The sequence below is a fragment of the Rosa rugosa genome, chromosome 7 (assembly GCF_958449725.1).
Source record: "Rosa rugosa chromosome 7, drRosRugo1.1, whole genome shotgun sequence".
NCBI lineage: Eukaryota > Viridiplantae > Streptophyta > Magnoliopsida > Rosales > Rosaceae > Rosa > Rosa rugosa.
The window spans coordinates 3,795,064-3,810,267 of NC_084826.1; the positions used below are offsets into that span (position 1 = coordinate 3,795,064).

The 15,204-nt window shown below is 38.3% G+C and overlaps 2 protein-coding genes and 1 long non-coding RNA gene across 4 annotated transcripts; 1 reads left to right on the forward strand and 2 right to left on the reverse strand.

The window, feature by feature from the left end:
* Positions 1-482: 482 nt before the first annotated feature.
* On the reverse strand, positions 483-2,872 carry LOC133723503 (uncharacterized). The gene is made up of 7 exons (XM_062150350.1): positions 2,540-2,872; positions 2,212-2,430; positions 1,987-2,073; positions 1,549-1,695; positions 1,058-1,084; positions 869-964; positions 483-773 (listed from the first exon to the last, which is right to left on the reverse strand). The coding sequence occupies exons 1-7, from the start codon at positions 2,759-2,761 to the stop codon at positions 573-575; spliced, it is 999 nt and encodes a 332-aa protein (XP_062006334.1). The 5' UTR covers positions 2,762-2,872; the 3' UTR covers positions 483-572.
* A 571-nt stretch (positions 2,873-3,443) lies between these two features.
* Positions 3,444-4,485, reverse strand: LOC133723504 (histone H2AX). Its single transcript, XM_062150351.1, has 2 exons — positions 4,151-4,485; positions 3,444-3,833 (listed from the first exon to the last, which is right to left on the reverse strand). Exons 1-2 carry the CDS (start codon positions 4,352-4,354, stop codon positions 3,612-3,614), a joined length of 426 nt encoding a protein of 141 aa, XP_062006335.1. The 5' UTR covers positions 4,355-4,485; the 3' UTR covers positions 3,444-3,611.
* Positions 4,486-12,292: 7,807 nt separating this feature from the next.
* On the forward strand, positions 12,293-14,574 carry LOC133721730 (uncharacterized). 2 transcript variants are annotated; one of them, XR_009852325.1, is made up of 4 exons: positions 12,293-12,727; positions 13,123-13,401; positions 13,493-13,634; positions 14,330-14,574. It is a non-coding gene; the product is annotated as an uncharacterized LOC133721730 (long non-coding RNA). The 2 variants fall into 2 exon arrangements; XR_009852324.1 differs by having other exon boundaries at positions 12,300-12,727; positions 13,332-13,401.
* Positions 14,575-15,204: the final 630 nt, after the last annotated feature.

Here is a 15,204-nt window from a genome sequence, read left to right on the forward strand (position 1 = left end):
TTGGTTACGTGTCTTTGTATCTGGATCTTATAAAGATAAGGGTAAAGAGACATAATTTGTTTCAATTAACTTTTCTGTTACCAAAAGGAGAGCTAGTGCAAAAGAATTACCGGTGTATTAACTTGAATATGTTCATTGTGTGAGGTAAATTTTGTAGAGAGAGATATGGAGAATATTCGCTTCCACTCCTTTTCGCATAAGGGATTTTTAGCTTTTAACTTTAACCATCTTGAATCGGGTTAAAAATATTGGAAACATGATAGAAACGCCGGCTTATGTGCAAGATTTGCTTCCGCTCTCTTTCGCACAAGCTATTTTCAGCTTTCAACTTTGACCATCTTAAAATCGAGTTAAATATATTGGAAACATGATCCAGAAGCCAGCTATTTGAGTCTTAACAAGTGAGCATTAGTGTTGCATGTAACAGTTCCGCAACATGATTGGTTTGATGTACCTTGGAACATCCATGACCAGCTGACTCATGTTTCACAAATCCCATATATTTTGTCAAAGAAGTGAAAACGTAGCAAAGCTTTTTTTGAGTATCAACAACAGCAACCTGGCTAGCTGCACTAGATGTCTGCATCGCCTATGGTATTCTCTATAATGTCGATGCAGGATCCCACGGATTTTCCTTCTTCCATCGCCTCTGCGAGTTTAGCTCGTGCTGCTTCGTGGCGGCGCATGATTAAGACAGTGTTTAGTACAGACCATCTGACTTGTGAATCGGATTTCTTTTGTGTGAAGCCTAGGCTTCTAAGCAGTGAATCCAACTGTTCAAATATCATACAGATTCAGTTAGTAACTTCTTGTATTATTTCCTTCACCTTACTTGTTGCCAAGTAAAATAATCAAGTGACATATTAACCTGGTTTATATCAGCTAGACCACCCTCTGCATAACCGTATAAAAGATACTCAGCAACAACACCCGCGAGCGCTACGCACGCAAATCTGTTCAGCGTCTAATAAGATGCATTCCCAATTCATGAACTTGTCTCATTTCAAGGAAGGGAGATGTAATCAGAAATTTTTGAGACGAGGGGTAGAAAACGTACACTTGCTGATACTTTGCCTGCTTTAACCTGCAGGGAATGGGAACTACTGTAAATCAAGGTTATTATCAACCAAAGTTTTACATAGACAATGGTTTCACAATTATGCAAACAATCTACGGTTAAACTGCACTACTCCACTGTGATTGGTTTCACTACTTACTCTCCTCTTTGACATGGAAACCGTGCTGGTTCTTATATCCCATGAACAACTATACTACTGAGCTAGCTAGCTTTGATCAACGCGCTTAGTAATTCTCATCACTTTATTTCACGTTTCTTTTTATAGAATAAGCACTTGATCCACCTGTTATATCAGTCTATGACTGTTAAGCTACTCGCTAAAGGTAGTGGACGTTACATCACATGATTTACATCAGTTAAATGCCTACTTGAAACAAACAAGCGCAGAAAGCAATTACAGAAGCAGGACAGACAGGATTGTAGAAAGGATTTGAATAACACATACATATTTCAGATCAGAAACAACATACCTCCTCAACAAACTCAACATCCACAAACGCGGTCCCTGCTTGAACATTGAGGGACCCTTCCTTCTTGAATGCATCCAAACTAGTTAGTGTATATCCCTTGGGAAGAATACCAAGCAAGTACGCAATCAAGAAATGGCCAGCTTCATGCTGCATGAGAAAATTCTTCTTAGATAAACTCTTCATTATAATATCCTCCTAATTTCATAAGCATGGCACAAAGCTTTCAGACCTACAGCCTGATAGGTAATGCACACAAAGAACTAATATGGTGAAGAAATTCAGCCACATAAATGAGGTAACACAATGAAACACAGAGTTAAAATCTAAAAGAATGCAAAATGAAATGAAAGTTGCAGCATTCTATTAGCAACAATTGTATGTAAAATTAATCTAGTCATGTGTGGACAGACCACCATAGAAATGTGAGAGAGATCTTACTTGAATGACCCTATTGTGGTACTTCTGACTAAAGGTGTGACCAATTGTATCAATAGCCAAGCTACTAACTCCTCCATTGAAAGATATCTACATGATTTGATGACATAATATCAAATACTAGATTGAATTGATTTCAAACAAGAAAATTGAAAGTGCCTCAAGATAGTCAAACTCAATGACTTTGATTCTCAGCACACATTCTTAGACATGCGTTGAGGAACTTACCGCGTCCAGAGTCCACAGAAACAATGCTGCTAAAGAAACATAGAAAAGCTGCTGAGGACTAAACCCGAAAACATTCCATGCAGAAACACCTCCAACCACAGCAGCAATCTGAAGATTTCTTTCTATGGAACCAAGAGTAGCATCCACTGGTGACAGAAGAGACTGAGTTACTATTCCATTCAGCTTCAGCTCATCCAAAGTGTAAAGCCTTTGAGGCACCTGCACAAATGAATCACATCCCAAACCTTAACATTGCATACAACATAACATCAAATATGACACATAAAACCAAGAAGAATTAATGGTACAAATTGGAAGTGAAGTTAACCTGCCTAGCAGCACCAAAGCATCTGAGGCCACCAGGCTTGCCCTGCAAATCTTTAACAAGTGAAAGAGCTGCCCTCTCATCTCCTTTAGCCAACTCCTTATCCACTTGCTTCAAAACTTGCTGCCTTGACACACTAACCTCAGAAGATGAGCATAGTGTGATTCCAAAAGTGGGAAATCTCACTTGGGGTTTATATGATAGGCAATGCATGAGAGTGCCCATTCAAACAAAATTCACAACACATCGCCAGACCCTGCACAGACATGAAAAAAGGAAGGGAAAAGAGAATGGTTGTTGTGTGGTATTCTGAGAGCCACACAAACCAAGTAGAGTCAAATATTATTATCACAATTCATTTCAAAGAGATAGTATTAATAATAATTCAAAAAAGGTATTTTGGAATACCTCATGAGGTACGGATATTATGCTCGATGCCAATCGAACCCAGGAGCTAGTAGATGTTAACCAACCTCTATGCTACAAGGGGGACCCGCAATAATTCGGTTGGATTCGTTTTCTTATACAGTTCATTCCATAGATAACTGTTGCTTGCCGTATCAAACTGTGAGATTTATGCTTGGTTTTGTGACCCTAGATCATCCGAGCAAAGAATCCAAGTCCTTATCTGTTAAAGGTTACTAACCATTAACCAATCCATTTCTAGGGAACTAATGTTGTTGACAGTTAAAACTTTGAACTGTGCACAAGCATAGAGCAAAATGTTGCTGACAAATTTGCAACCAAAATTTTCATGGATTAGTTGTTAGTGCCTCCTTTGAAATGTTGAAGGGAAAGTAAATGGATCATTCTAAACCCAGAAATTGAAGTGTCGAGACCAAAATGAAGAAACTAGTCACAAGACATCAAGCATCTTGAACTGAAATCACTATAATAAAGACCAAAATGACTAAAACCAGATTCAATTTAGCAGAACCATTCATTTATAGCATAAGATCACAAGCACCAGAACAACAAGGTTCAAAGAAAACTCTAACAAATCCCATGGGTATTTTACAACTGAGGTGTAACTAAACATCTCCATACAAGGAGATAAACACAAAGAGCAAGAACCCTAGAACTCCTGAGAAGCGGATCCGATATCGCCCTTGCCTTTCCCAACCTTCTTAGGCAAAAGAGTTTGGTGAATGTTGGGCAAAACTCCTCCATTAGCAATAGTCACAGACCCCAAAAGCTTGCTTAGCTCCTCGTCATTCCTCACCGCAAGCTGAATGTGCCTCGGTACAATACGATTCTTCTTGTTGTCCCTAGCTGCGTTGCCAGCAAGCTCCAAAACCTAAATTCCCAAATTCACAAAATCAAATCAGCACAAACCCAAAGATTGAATCCAAAACGCATCAAAATATAAAGCTAACAAAACCAAATCAACATCATTTCACCCTTCAACAAACCCTAAACCCAAAATCAAATTTCAAATCTTAGAGAGACAAATAAACAAATTAAACCCAGAAATGTGAAACCCAAACCCCCAATTTGAAAACCAATTCATTCAAAACAGTTTTGTATATCCAGATCCCCAATTCCCAAATTTCTCACAACAATCCAATATTGAACAAGTATTGAGCAAATTAAGAACAATCAATCAAAGCTCACCTCAGCCGCCAGGTATTCAAGCACGGCAGAGAGATAAACCGGAGCTCCGGCGCCGACACGCTCGGCATACTTGCCGGACTTGAGAAACCGGGCGATCCTACCCACCGGAAATTGAAGCCCCGCTTTGCTAGACCTGGACACAGACTTGGTGGCCTTCGGCTTGCCTCTGCCTCCCTTAGTCGACCCACCTTCCTTCCCACTCATTTTCAGAATCCGGCGGCGAAAATCACAAATAAATTTAACAACGAAACCCTAACCCTAACCCTAAAAATGACCTAGTCTGATTTGAGAGAGTGAGAGAGAGGGTTGGATTTGCTTTGTGATGAATTGGGAGAGCAGTGGGGTTCTAATATATAGGACGCGATGCTGTGCGCTGATTGGTCGAGAGCAAGGTCACGCGGATCGCCAACGTGGCACCTCAAACCTTTGGAATTCGCGGGAAACGAATTTTTAGTTTTCCACCGCTTTTGTGTTATTTCGTTTAGCGGTTATAGGCGCGCGAGGATTTAGTTTGGGCCTGCAATTTTGTATTGGACTTGCTCTTTGGGCTTTCTCTTTCGCAAGTACTCATTGGGCTAAAAATTTATGGGGCCAAATCTATAGGAAAAATGTATGAGTTGGGCTTCTCTTTGAAAGAGGACAAAGAGTGTTGTAAGTATAATTAGAAGGGGAAAAATTCACCAACGGTGTCTGGACACGTAGGGGACTTTCAGAATGATGCCTGAACTTACAAAGTTATCAATGTGATACCTTGACTCATTTTTTCGTATCAACGTCGTACCTATGACCAATTTCCGTAACGGCTCCGTGACGGAAATTGGCCGTAGGTATCACATTGATACGAAAAAATGAGTCCAGGTATCACATTGATAACTTTGTAAGTTCAGGTATCATTCTGAAAGTCCCTAAGTGTCCAGACACCGTTGGTGAATTTTTCCCAATTTTGCACGTGCGATGCACGTGAGTCACTTAGTGAAGACAAAATGACCGATTTACCCTCAAATTCTTTCTTTCTTTTCTTTTCTTTTTTTCTTTATTCTTCTTTCTTTCTTTCTTTCTTCTTCTTCTTTTCTGGTTTCTTCTTCCCCTGATTTGAATCCTCAAGATTCAAATCATCTTGCTAGTCCGATTCCCACCGCCGATCGCCGATCAAACACCGCCGCTGCGTCTGAATCCACCTTCATGCACCACAGATGTTTCTGGTTCCCCCAACTTCAAATCCTATAGCAAATTGAAATTGTGCATTGAGCCTTCACTGCTCACTCCGAGTTCATCCCCGCCGCCGTCGCCAATGACTTGACCACAACAACCTCCACCACCGCACAACAACGTCGTCCTCCGCTGCTTCTCGATTGGGTTTGGGGATAATGACTGCTTCTTCCTCCACCGCTAGCGAAATCGTGGAGGCTCAAGGTCACATTCTAAGGACCACCGGCCGGAAGGACCGCCACAGCAAGGTTTGCACCACCAAAGGCCCCAGGGACCGCAGCATCAGGCTCGTCGCCCACACCGCCATTCAATTCTACGACATGCAGGACCGGCTTGGATACGACCAGCCTAGCAAGGTCGTCGATTGGCTAATCAAGAAAGCCAAGGCCACAATCAACGAGCTCGACTAGCTGCCACCGTGGAACCCAAACTAAATTTGTGTTCATACAACATTTTCTCCGACAATGCCGATATCCGCCGCGCAGGACACGCAGAACGTGAGCCTCAATTTCTCGATGGTGGAGGCTCCGAGTTCTTTGTCTGCTAATCGGCGAGGCACAATGGTGGGTAGCAGCGGAGTGGCGAAGCTGATGAATAAGAACAGCTCGAATTTGCTGCAGGTGAGAATGGTGTGGAGGCCGAAGTTGTTAATCTTTGTCTGCCTAAAATTGCCTCTGATCGAAGTTGGGCTAGAGGCCGAAGTTGTCGGCTAAACCGATGAAGTTGCAGGTGAGGATGGTGTAGAGGTGGTGTTGCATGTCGGGAACGAAGGAGAGGATGGAGGGGTGGGATTGGAGCTGTGATTTGAGAGTGGAGGGCTGGCGGGGTCTGAGTTTCTGATCAATGGTGTATAAAAGGGGGTCGGAGGAGAGAACGAGAGTGGTGGTGGTCAAGTCATTGGCGGCGGCGGCGGGGATGAACTCGGAGTGAGCGGTGAAGCCTCAATGCACAATTTCAATTTGCTATAGGATTTGAAGTTGGGGGAACTAGAAACATCTGTGGTGCATGAAGGTGGATTGAGACGCAACGGCGGTGTTTGATCGGCGATCGACGGTGGGAATCGGACGAGCAAGATGATTTGAATCTTGATGATTCAAATCAGGGGAAGAAGAAACCAGAAAAGAAGAAGAAAGAAAGAAAGAAAGAAGAATAAAGAAAAAAAAAAAAAAATTGAGGGTAAATCGGTCATTTTGTCTTCATTAAGTGACTCACGTGCATCGCACGTGCAAAATTGGGAAAAATTCACCAACGGTGTCTGGACACTTAGGGACTTTCAGAATGATACTTGAACTTACAAAGTTATCAATGTGATACCTGGACTCATTTTTTCGTATCAATGTGATACCTACGGCCAATTTTCGTCATGGAGTCGTTACGGAAATTGGTCATAGGTACGATGTTGATACGAAAAAATGAGTCCAGGTATCACATTGATAACTTTGTAAGTTCAAGTATCATTCTGAAAGTCCCCTAAGTGTCCAGACACCGTTGGTGAATTTATGATTATGTTAAGGCTTTATTTGACATGCAAAGTTGCATTGGATAAACAAATTGTTAAATTAAATTAAGAAACAAAGCCTACCAATTTTTGTACAAGCTGATTACAATCAAGTAAAGTTGTATCAATTTACAAACAAAGATTGAGAACTAGGATTTCGAACTTAAAGCTTGTTGGCGAAACAGTAAATGAATATAATTGGTCTGCATAAATAAAAAATGAATATAATTGGTGTCACTACAGTAAATGAATATAATTGGACCAATTGGTGTCTAATATCTTAGGGAGGGTTGTCATCATTTCATCTCAACTTTGGACAATTCCAGAATCAGCCATATTTTTAGGGAGTGCAACATGACAGCTGATGCTTTAGCCAAAATGAGTACTGAGCATGCTCCTGGTCTCATCATCTTTGAGAATCCTCCTGCTCATGCTGTGAATGCTTTCTTGGATGACTTAGCTGGTGTTTCTAGACCTAGAAGAACTGGGAATACTATTGCTCCTTAAGAAAAACTTTTTTCGTTTTTGGGCCTCCGTGGGTTCCTTAATATCTGAACCTTTCACTTTTGTTTTTTTTATCATATTTCCGAAGCTAGCTAGATACAAGATTTTCGAGAAACCTACGCATGAAAATTGAAAATGCAAAAAACTCTCCGTAACTTTTTTCACATGAAAGACCAATCTTTGATTCTTTTCAAGGGAGCTTATAATTTGGCCTCACTGTTGCTAAAGAAAAAGAGAGTGTACTATACCTTCCCCACAAGACTGGACGCTATGGAATCTTTGAGCTGCACCAATGACGTGGTTCACATGGAACTGCACAATTTTCACCGGCCTCTTTTTTTTCACTCCAGCACAGTTGATTTGACTATACAACATCCTAGGAGAGAAGGGCCCTTTCGAGTTGATTGAAAAGAAATGGATTCCATTTTTAGTGTCTATTTTACGAGTACCCCCAAGGTAATGCTTGATTGCTTCTAGTAGTCTCCCATGACACAACAAATCTCATCACCAAAGCCTATTCTCAATGGCATAACCTAACTCTTGTCTAACACCCACAACAAAAACAAAGCCCACTAGGCCCATAATGATAAGGAAAGAAGGAAATGATAACCCAAAATAGACAGCTGTGCTATGAGTTCAAATTATTGTACCGAATTTGAGTACTAAATGTGGCATATAATGCCAACAAACTGAGAATGATTGTGTCAAAAGGGAGGACATGAAATGTAACATGGTAGAGGTCATAACGTTTGTGACTCATAGTCCATAAGAATTTTGAGCATTTGCTTTTATCTAAGATCGGATTAATAATATAAATTAGAAGAGCGAGAGCGCAAAACCCTAGGGGCGGCGGCAATCCTAGACCGAATTGATCGCTCTCGTCCGGTGGCGACCTCGGCATCTTGGCTGGCCTTTGGCCTCGCTAACGCTGCGCGGTCTGCTGCCGGACGGGGATGAAGACTATCGTTTCGAGGAGCTCCTTTTGAGGGGTCTTGTTTGAGGTTTTTTGCAGGTTGGCTCGGGCTGAAGGCTTGGCTTGAAATCTCTATATGCGGTGGCTATGTAGGCGGAATTGGGACCTCGGTTTTGCTGCTGGATCAACGACCTTCCTCGAAGGGTTAACTTTTTGCGGCGGCGGGGATTGCAAGCTTCTGGATCGGGGCGCGTCGTGGTGATGCTAGGTGTGGCGACGTGTTTTCTGGGTGATTTGGGCTATGACGATGATTCGTTGAGGCGGGATCATGGCGGAACAGGCGCTACATGGTCAGCGGAGCAGGCGCGGCGCTGAATCTGTTCGATGGCCAGGCGTGTGTGGAGATGAAGGTTGGGCCTGGGCACGATCAGACTTGCTGGGCTTTTTGCATGGGCCTCTTTGGATCTGCCTTGAACTGAATATGTTGGGCTAGGGTTTTTCCTTAGGCCCATCCCTATGTTAATTAGTTTGTCTAGTTACAATAATTTCCTTTGTTTTAGAAATCTAAGCACTATTGTGCACCTTATGTCTCTTTAGCGTCTCTGGAGTAGTACCGAAGGAGGATATCCGCTATTTCTACGTATTTGAATGTACAATGAGTAGGACTATATGTACGTACCACTTGTGGGTACTACCACTAGCTTCTTGTCTGTCTATGCCCTTAAATGACAGCGAAAGGGTATGTAACGGCCTATTCTGACTTGTGATGAATATATTATTTCGCCCCTGGCATATTCAAAAAAAAAAAAAAGATCGGATTAATATTATTCAACCAAAATTAGATAATATCATTATTTCATACCTAATTTTTTTTTTTTTTTTATAATAGAATTAGGTTACAACGAAACTTGCCAACCCTTTGGACGACTATAACATGATTCATGTTAGTTTATATTAATTGTGTTGCGCCATGTAATCACTCAGTGTTTGTATTCACAAAATTTAACATGATTAGGTTAGTATCGTAGTCTTGTTCGGCCTATTAACACAGTTATAGAAGTAGTTCATGTTTCATGCTAACCGTACATAATTTTTTTATAATACGATTAGATAATTAATGTTTGAACTTAACTAATATGTTTCATGTTACCTATATTAATCACACGACGGTCTGTCATTACTAGGGAGCACTACAACAAAAAGTCTTTTTAGCGACCAAGTTTTTTGTGAGGAATTTGTTTTCCTCAGTAAATGTCACTTTTTACGAGGAATATGTTGATTCCTCACTAAATGTCATTAGGTTTTATGCGAGAAACATATTTTCCTCACTATACACCACTTTTTACGACGAATATTTCAGTTCATCACTAAAGGTGACCATAAATTGGTCTCCTAAATCATCATGTTATTACCGAGGAAATAGGAGATTTCAGTGAGGAATTTTTTCATCGCGAAAACGACATTCAACGAGGAAATAACGATTTCGTCGTTATTAATTTGGCGGAAAATTATTTAAAACCCGCCAAATTCACTGGTGACAAAATTATGGTTTCCTCGCTAAAAGTATGTGTTTTACGAGGAACTATTTCCTCGTCTAAAGAAGCAATTAGCGAGGAAATAACGATTTTGTCGTTATTTGTTTTGCGAAAAATTATGTAAAACCCGCCAAATTCAATGGCGACAAAAGTATGGTTTCCTCGCTAAAGTTTGTGTTTTACGAGGAACTATTTCCTCATCAAAAGAAGCAATTAGCGAGGAAATAACAATTTCGTCATTAATTATTTGGCGGAAAATTATGTAAAACCCGCCGAATTCAATGGCGACAAAACTATGGTTTCCTTGCTAAAAGTCGGGCTTTCACGAGGAATTATTTTCTCGTCAAAAGAAGCATTTAGCGAAGAAATAACGATTTCGTCCTTATTTGTTTGGCAAAAAATTATGTAAAACCCGCCAAATTCAATGGTGACAAAACTTAGTTTCCTCGCTAAAAGTATGTGTTCTACGAGGAACCATTTCCTCGTCAAAAGAAGCAATTGACGAGGAAATAGCGCTTTCCTTGTTATTAGTTTGGCAAAAAATTGTGTATGTCCCGCCAAATTCAATGGGGACAAACTATGGTTTCCTCGCTAAAAATTTGCTATGAGGAACAATTTCCTCGTTAAAAGAAGCAATTAGCGAGAAAATAACAATTTCGTCATTCTAGACTTGATAGAAAATTGTGTAAAACCGTCAAATTCAACGACGATAAAACTATGGTTTACTAGTTAAAAATTAATATTCAGTGAAAAAAATTTACCAGCCAAAAATTGCAATTAGCACGGAACAAAATAACTCATCATTGTTTTTTTTTTTTTTTTTTTTTGAGAATAGAAACTCATCATTGTTTTTTTTATTAAAATAATATAATAATTAATATTTTATTATATTTTTGTAGAAGAACCCGATGTATTAATTGTTATTTTATGGGTGACTAAACCAAAGTGAAAGCCAAGGTAATTGACATTACTTAAAGTTTTGCTTTATTTGTCTGTCTAGAGATGATTCCTACTATCGTATAATTTTTTTTTTTTAACTATTTTTAAATAAATACAATGATTGTAATTCTTTAAACAATACTTTCTCATTTGAATTTTGGCACCTGACCTCTATAATCATAGGACTACTAGGAATGCATGATTGCTTGGTTCAGTTCATCTATTATATATATATATATATATATATATATATATATATATATATAGTCTTTCTCTACTAAGGACCTCCTTACCTAAGTTAAGGAACGGATTTTCATATTTGACCCACTTTTCGATCACATATTCACATGTTAACCGTTCAGTTTTATATATATATATATATATATATATATATATATATATATATATATATCAACCTGAACCGTACTAGCTTTAAAGCAGTTATCAATGCCTTAACGATCATCAATTTGGCTAAAAATTTGTAGAGATGATCTATACACTAGTATCTAAAACCTAAACGGTCGAGATGTGGATATGCAACCAAAAAGTGACCAAAAACTCGAACTTCACACGTTAATTTCAAAGCGGAGCTCCGCTCTATATATATATATAATTTTTTTTTTATGGCCCTTTCACTAAGGGATAATTTTTTTTTTTTGCCATTTTAAAGGATTCCTTGTGGGACTCACTTTTCAATCACATTTTGACATCTCGACCGTTTAATTTTTAGGTCTCAATGTTTAGATCACTTCTGCAAATTTTCAGTCAAATTGATGATTGTTAAGGCATTCATAGTTGTGATTTACATTTCTAAACATGAACGGTTCAGGTTGGACAAATTCGGTTCATCCATTGATTCCTTGTAGGACTCACTTTTCAATCACATTTTGGCATCTCGACCGTTTAATTTTTAGGTCTCAATGTTTAGATCACTTCTGCAAATTTTCAGTCAAATTGATGATTGTTAAGGCATTCATAGTTGTGATTTACATTTCTAAACATGAACGGTTCAGGTTGGACAAATTCGGTTCATCCATTGATTTGATCTATTTCGGTACCTTAACGATTATCAATTTGGCTAAAAATTTGCAGAAGTGATCTACTCATAGGGACCTAAAAACTGAACGGTCGAGATGCTGATATGTGATCCAAAAATGAGTTCCACAAGCGATCCCTTAAAATGACAAAAAAAAAGGATCTCTCACTAAAAGGGCCATATATATATATATATATGTGTGTGTGCGTACGTCTACATGTATATAAATATATATATAACTGTGTGTGTGTACGTATACATGTATATAAATATATATATATATAACTGTGTGTGTGTGTACGTATACATGTATATAAACATATATACCTAGATGACTTATATTCCCCGTTTCTTTGTCATTGATCTTGCATTCACTTTATATACGAATATACCTGACATCTTCACATGTTAACAATTTGCGTATGGGACCACTATGATTTGACGATTCAAACTGTTTTATTTTTAGGACACCTTATATTTCATTAAGGTGTAGAACTTGGAAGACATAAGTCAACGAACACACTTTGTTCAATATTAGAGACATTTGTAAACTCTAAATCATTTAGTTAGCCATTATCATGACATAAGCCTTAAAAACCTAACCCCTAATCCCTAAACTCTAAACTTCATAACGTTGAGGCAAGAAAAAAAAAATTAGAGAAGGCGGGTTTTGAAAAAATAAAAATAAAAAGCGGGACATTTGTAAGTTCTAACTCAAAAATGCGCCTAAAGGCAAAAATAAAAACTCAATTAGAAGAGTAACACGACAGAAAAAACCCTAAAGGTTCAGCATACAGAACAACAAATGAGTCGGAGTGCTCGGCTGGGGTTTGGGGGCAAACTGAAACTGCATGGGTGATCAAAAGGCTTCCTGATGTTGCAGAGGCGAATTGGCTCACTCCTCTTCCGGAATCAGCCTTCTCTTTCTCAATTGATATCAAAGGTCAGGCCGCCCAACTCTCTAGTCTGGTTCATAATACCATTGGGCTCTCTTAATTTACGTTGGTGTGTTTCTATTTGTGTATAAACTGAGAATTGATTGGAATTGCGTCAGTATATTTGAAATTTGAGTGAATTTTAGCTTGTTGCATTTGGATCGTGCCCATTTGCTCATGTTTTTGGAAGTTTGGAAATTGATTGAAGAAAAAAGTTTGGGGCTTTTTGATCTCTCCTCTTGTTATCAGAGAAAATGTAATGTTTTTGATGAATATGAAAATCGATTCACTATGTTGTTCTATTAGGAGGAAATTTCTCATGTTTTACTGTTTAAAGGTTTAACCTTGAAGGGAATTAGTTAATGAATTGTGCTGTTTCGTGATGGGCTCATTATGATTTCAGTTCATTGCGTTGGGTGTGGATTACTGATTGAGAAAAGAGTTTACGACTATGATGTTATAAAGAAGTCTTGGAAGAAAGGTTGCCAAGAATGATTTGTAGTCTGCGTCACTGCGTGTTTGAGTTTAACCAGTACAACTTACTTGAGAATGATAAGGATTATTTCAATGTTTTTCATGACTGTGGTTTCTGATATGGCCTATTTTTAAAAGGATGTTCCTTGAAGAAAGAACTGCAAAAGACTATTTGAATTACTGATCACATTGGGAGGTTGGCACACAGGTAAACAATTTTAACTTTCTTTTTTGAATATTATTCATGTTCATGCCAAATGCTCAATATTGGTGTTGTCTAAAAAAGTTTTATGGCACAGTCTTGCTGTTTTGGAAGGTGTTGCTATTGACTTTAACCCAGATTACAAGGTTTTAGGTAGCACATACCCATCGATTGCTAGGAAAATACTGACCACCAACTCACCACAGCTCAAGTCTTTCCTGCAGGCCTTTTTTTATGAGGTAAAGCTACAACTTTTTTTGTTCCTTTTATATGTTCAAATTTTTTACTTTTATTATTTTGCATTTATACGTAGTACTATATACTTCATCATATTATAGATGGTCAGTGATTTAGATACTTGATGCATTTTTAGTTCATACTTCATACTGCCATCTTAATATCCTGAATCTCAACAGAGTTGGATAAAGTTCTTCATGTTTCAGAATCTCTAAATGAGCAGATACCCCAGTCTTATCAAGGTTGACCTTGAACCTTCAATGGAATAGAAGATAATCAAGGGATTAATAACATTGCTATTAATAACAGTGAACCATTGCATCTTTGCATTTCTTTTTGTCTGAATTAGCATTGCTATTAATAACATGCTTTTTCCAATCTCTGAATCTAGTTTGTGTTGTAGCTGTCGCACGTGTTTCTGCTTTTTTATAACCCCTTGCCTCTTTTGTTTGCACGAAGTATCTGTTGGCCCTTGTAATGAATTTGCTTATAAGAAAATGGTGAAAGGGTTAGCTTTGACCAGTCTCTTAATGTAGTTTGTGTTGTAGCTGTTGCAAGTGTCTTTGCTTTTTATAACCCCCATATGCCCTTCTTGTTTTCACATGTTACCTCTTTGTATAATGAAATTGCTTAGAAGTGTATTTTGTTGCATTCTCCTTCACAGTAAATCATATTGCTTTATGTTTTTCATCTGCAGAATGGTATTGGGTGGACAAAACTCAGAAGTGCAGCATTGCAGCATCTCTCAAATAGTTAGACTTCTAATGTTTAAAAAAAAAAAAAAATTGTTAGACTTCTGCACAATTGGTTTCTTTTATTGATGAGTATACATTACAAATGTTCAAGTGTAATGGAGACCCAAAATCAATAGCGTAGAAAGGCTATTTGTTTATTTATTCACAGATTTATATTTTCTTTTCAATGATTAATGTTTTAGTGGTTTGTTGGCATGGTCACTAATGCATGTGACTGAGGTTTAGTCATGAACAAAAAGTCAAAAGCCTGAAATTTTGGATTGGCTAGACTATAGAATCTACATCGAGAAAGTAAATTTTCTCGCTATAGACTAGAACTTATAATGACAAACATTAATTTCCTCGTTATAGACCAACTAACCTACATTGACAAATGTAAAGTTCCTCGTCATTGAGTACCTTTGGTGAGTAGAGTAGTTTTCTCGCTAAAAATATACATATTAGGACGAAAATAAATTTCCTCATTGAAGATAGCTTATAGCGAGGAAACACTTCTTTGCGGAAAGATATCTACAACGACGAAAACGTAGTTTGTATTTTTTTTATTATTTGTACTTTTAAATTATAATTTGACATTAGCGAGGAAATCATACATTTAGCGACGAAATCTATTTTGTCAGGAAATATATTTAACGACTATTTTCTGACACCCGAAACTTTTTTATCGAGGAAAAAGTATGAGTGTAGGCGAGGAAAGAAATTGTCGCTAAAGAATATCGGCGAGAACAATTATTTTCATCGTGAAAAAGGTATTGCGAAAAAATAGTTTTTTCCTCGCGAAAACTTTTCTTGACCACCCTACTACGAGGAACTGACG

Bases quoted from the DNA above. Each gene is read 5' to 3' on its own strand.
- LOC133723503 (XM_062150350.1), bottom strand. From the start codon at position 2,761: ATGGGCACTCTCATGCATTGCCTATCATATAAACCCCAAGTGAGATTT. The intron at 2,074-2,211 runs GTAAGTTCCTCA...CAAATCATGTAG, and splicing joins TTCTGTGGACTCTGGACGCG to ATATCTTTCAATGGAGGAGT. The intron at 1,085-1,548 runs GTATGTTGTTTC...CATTCCCTGCAG, and splicing joins ATGTTGAGTTTGTTGAGGAG to GTTAAAGCAGGCAAAGTATC.
- LOC133723504 (XM_062150351.1), bottom strand. From the start codon at position 4,354: ATGAGTGGGAAGGAAGGTGGGTCGACTAAGGGAGGCAGAGGCAAGCCG. The intron at 3,834-4,150 runs GTGAGCTTTGAT...TTGGGAATTTAG, and splicing joins TTGAATACCTGGCGGCTGAG to GTTTTGGAGCTTGCTGGCAA.